Source organism: Pteropus vampyrus, unplaced genomic scaffold (assembly GCF_000151845.1).
Source record: "Pteropus vampyrus isolate Shadow unplaced genomic scaffold, Pvam_2.0 Scaffold593, whole genome shotgun sequence".
Classification (NCBI taxonomy): domain Eukaryota; kingdom Metazoa; phylum Chordata; class Mammalia; order Chiroptera; family Pteropodidae; genus Pteropus; species Pteropus vampyrus.
The window spans coordinates 91004-94964 of NW_011889374.1; the positions used below are offsets into that span (position 1 = coordinate 91004).

The following is a 3961-nucleotide window of genomic DNA, read 5'->3' on the forward strand; positions in this document are numbered from 1 at the left end:
CGGCCTCCGTGTGTCCGAAGGGGCTGCGGACGCGACAAGTGTACCGGGCGTGGTCGCTGCGCACAGGGCGCGCGATGAGCAGCTGGTCGCCCTCCGCTCGGATCCGGAGCGGCTCCGCTCCCTCCGGGTCCCCCGCCTCCAGGGCGCGTCCGTCGCGACTCCAGCTCAGCTCCCCGCGCCCCGGCGCCCACCCCAAGCAGCGCAGCCGGAGCTCGACAGCCCCCTCCTCTGTCTCCGGAGCTTCGGGCTGCACCGACAGCTGGGGCAGGGGCTCTGGGAGAGGGGGACGTGCTCAAGACTCAGGGCTTCCTCGTCCCTTAGGCGCAGGACTCCAAGCCCCAGCCCCTCCTCGCCCTTCCCCGGTCTGCCAGGTCCAGCCGCAGCCTCCTCCTGGGCCCAGCGGTGCTCGTCTCGCGGACCCATGAGTACGAGCCTCCAGCTCTCTCTCTGGAGTGCAAGCCCCCGGGAGTCGTGATCCCCACCCAGGTCCAGCTTCCCTCAGGTGCCCTATCTTGACCCCCAGACCCTTTTCTCCTCTCTCCCCTCTCCCCGCCTCCAGCCCAGAAGTCCTCTCTGCCCTGAGCACGGCCCCCATCCTCTGGGGAAGAAACGTCCTCAGAACAGCGCGACCCCACAGGTCTGGCAGAGCAGCCCCTACCGCCTGCGCTCTGGAGCCCGAGGCCCACTTACCGTATACGCCCACCGTGAACTCCTGAATCTGCCGGGAGACGCCGGCCCGGATGACCTCGGCCGTGTAGACCCCAGCGTCTTCCAGCCGGGCAGAGGCGAGCTCCAGACCCCCTCCCGCCTGGTCAAATCGCAGGCGGTCTCTGTGAGCGGGGTCCAGGCTGATCAGAGGAGCCTCCGGCCCCAGGCCCCCCGCTGCCAGCACCTTGGAGCCGCGGCGCCAGACCACCAGAGGGGCAGGGGGCCCAGGGCTGGGGACTGGAACCAGGGGGAGCTGGATGGTAGTCCCCACCAGCACCGCGAGAGGCCCCCCCACTTGCTGGGGGAAGCTGGGCCTTGGGAGGGCTTCCGCGGGGACTTTGGGGTCCGGTCCGTGGGTGGAGAATTTAAAGTCTGGATCCCCGGGGGAAAACTGTGACCCTGGCTCCTCCACGGACAACTCACTACCAGGGACTTGAGTAGAAACGTTCGAAGCTGGGGTTTTAACAGGGAAGCGGGGTTCTGTGTCCTGGGCAGGAACCGGAGAAACCGAGATATCGGGAAACACTTGGGGACCCGGGCCCCCAGAGGAGGCGGGGTCCGGGACCAACTGTCCGTCCCCCGCAGAGGCACTTGCCCAGGACCCAAGCACGTCGTTCAAATCTGGGGCCTCAGGAAGCCATTTGGAATGGGGGGTTCCAGTTGTGGGTTTTGAACCTAGAGATTGATCCGGAAATTTCCAGCTGGGGGGGTTGGTGGAGGGGACATTCGCTCCCTGGCCCTGGGAAGAGCTTCCTGAGTCAGAGGTGAAATTGGCTCGCTGAACTCCAGGAGAGGCTCTGAGGGTGGCGACCCCTCCTCCGGAGGCTGCAGGGGAGAGGAGGGGGTGTTGGGGGGCTGCTGATGGAGGGACCGGTGGGGAAGCGGCTGGGGTGGGGGGGTCTTACCCAGGAGCAGGAAGAGCGGCAGAGCCCGTGAGGGGCCCATGGTGCTGGCCCCGAGGACAGTGCAGTGATACTCGGCCTGCACCCCGCCGTCCAAGGACGAGTCCGACAGGACTGGTAGCTTCCTGGGCGGGGAGGCAGCCAGACCCAGTGGGAGGCACCGGGACCCTCCACCCATCAGGCTAGGGCTGAGTGGCCCACCCCACCCCACTGGTACTCACCAGCTGGTCCCATCTGAGGGGTGGCCCAGCCCGACCCTCCGCCCTGCCCACCCCCGGGGGGGGGGAGGGGAAGATGGTGAGCGCTAAGTCCCAGCTGGAAAGATGGGAGCAAAGCCAGGAAGACTTCCTGAAGGAGGGTGAGGTGACCTTTCAGAGAGCCCCACCTCGGACGGCCTTAGTCTGAGCACAAGCTTCCTCCTCCGCAGGCTCCGGGCCATAGGTCCGCCCTGTCCTGCCTGCAGCCTTAGATACCCAGGTCAGACCCTGCTCTTCCTCTGTTCCAAACCCTTTCATGGCTCCCTGTGCCCTCGGGACTAAGTTTCAAGTGGCTTTCTCCCACCCGGTCATATCCCCTGAGACCCAGGGCTGCACCTCTGTGTCCCCCAGAGCTTCCATGCCCTGCGTCCTACTAAAATCAGTGTCTTTTCTCTGACCTGACCCTCCCTCTGGGTTCTCCATCTCAAGTATGGTTCTACCATCCTCACAGGGGCTGGAAGCCTCCTCTCCCTCCCCACCCTCACTGGGTCAGTCTCTGAACCCCAACCCTCCTCCCCCCTGCACCCCTCTGCCCCGGCCTCTCTGCCCTCCCCGCTCCGGCCTTACTCTTCGAATGTCCTGCCATCCTGAGGCCCCATCTCTCCCCTCCCAGATTTGCGGGTGGTTTCCTCTGCCTGGAATGCTCTCCCTTGCTTCCCGCCCCGCTCCAGGCTGCCTCTCCAACTTGTTCTTCAAGTCTCTCACTAAGAACGAAAATAATAATTACCACTTACCATGCACCCGGGAACCGTGCAAAAATGCTTCCCAGGTATGACTGGGCTGAACCTTTCCGAATGCCCTGTGAGCTGGGTGTTTATAAACCAGGGGGCCGTGGCTCGGAGGGGTCAAGGGAACTGCTGGCGGTTGCACAGCAAGAAGGAGAAGCTGGGCCTCAGCCCGAGATGGTCAGGCTGCTCGCTCCTTCTGAGAGCTTCCACCACCCATGCTGACCTCGGCGCCTCTGCTCAGCTCCCAGTCCTTCGAGCTTACCCAGACACAGTTCTCGCCATGCTGGTGACAATGGCAACAGTATATAGTGAGAATGTACTGTTTTTCTGTGTGTCAGAAAAAGCCCATGTGGCAGGTTTTGTAGCTGCAAATTCGACCCCCCTCTCATGAAGGAGCAGGGGCTCTGTTCCCAACCCCTGCACCGGGGTACGCTCTGTGACCGCAAAACCGAGAGAATACAGTGGAAGCGGCTCCACATCTCTGCATCCAGGCCTCGAGAGACGGGCACATTCCAGTCCCGCCAGGGCCCCAGCCGCCACGCCGTGAGGACGCTCAAGCGGCACCACGGAGAGGAGGCGTGGCCCCCGGTCAACGGCCAGCTCGAACCAACAGCTCCGGCCAGCCTGCCGGCCACCTGACCGAGCCGTGTTGGACGTCGCCCCTCTGGCCCCATCTGAGCCGGCTGCGTGGACGAGAGGCGAGCTGTCCCCGCCGAGCCCTGCTCAAACTGCAGATTCATGAGCAAAATAAACGGCTATTGGTTTAGGTCACCACGCGACGGATGACCAGGTCGCAGGTATTGTCACTAATGTCACCTGATGAAGGAGAAACCCAGGCTCACAGTAGGGCGTTGTCAAAGGTCCCTGGACGCACAGGTCGGCCAGGCTGGGACCTGCACGGGGGCCTTGGGATCCAGGCTCCAGGCCCTCAACCAGCCCACTAACTATCCCTGCTCCCGGCAGCCACACGAGGGCATGAGCCCAGGGACACGAACTCACTCACCCCAGGTCCTGCGGCTTGTGACAGCGAGGGTCCGAAATCACCGAGTTCGACTCTGGGCCCCCCGGCTCTGCATCCCCATACTAGGTTTCGATATAGTCTGTTGCTTGTCTATCTCTCCAACCAGAATCAGAGCTTCTGGGCTCCTGTCCCCTCAAGTCTCGGCAGGGGACCTGGCACCCAGAGTCCCCAGCAAATGCTTTGCAAATGAAAGCCCTTCTCCCGTACCTCACTGATATTTATCTTTGAGATTCACCTTCGATGCCACCCTGGGAAGTCTCTCTGACCCCACAGGGCAGGTCAGATGCCCGCTGTGGGTTCCCAAGCGCCCAACCCGCCTCCTCTTATGGCACACAGCACCCCGAC

At 63.4% G+C, this 3961-nt stretch overlaps 1 protein-coding gene across 1 annotated transcript in view; it reads right to left on the reverse strand.

Moving 5' to 3' along the window:
- VSIG10L (V-set and immunoglobulin domain containing 10 like) overlaps window positions 1-3465 on the reverse strand; it is a 9748-nt gene extending 6283 nt beyond the window's left edge. Inside the window, exons 1-3 of the mRNA XM_011384584.2 lie at window positions 1614-3465; window positions 691-1533; window positions 5-273 (exon numbers count right to left, since the gene is read on the reverse strand). Coding sequence (XP_011382886.1) covers window positions 5-273; window positions 691-1533; window positions 1614-1788 — 1287 coding nt within the window. The 5' untranslated portion in view covers window positions 1789-3465. The remainder of the gene's footprint in view (window positions 1-4; window positions 274-690; window positions 1534-1613) is intronic.
- Window positions 3466-3961: the final 496 nt, after the last annotated feature.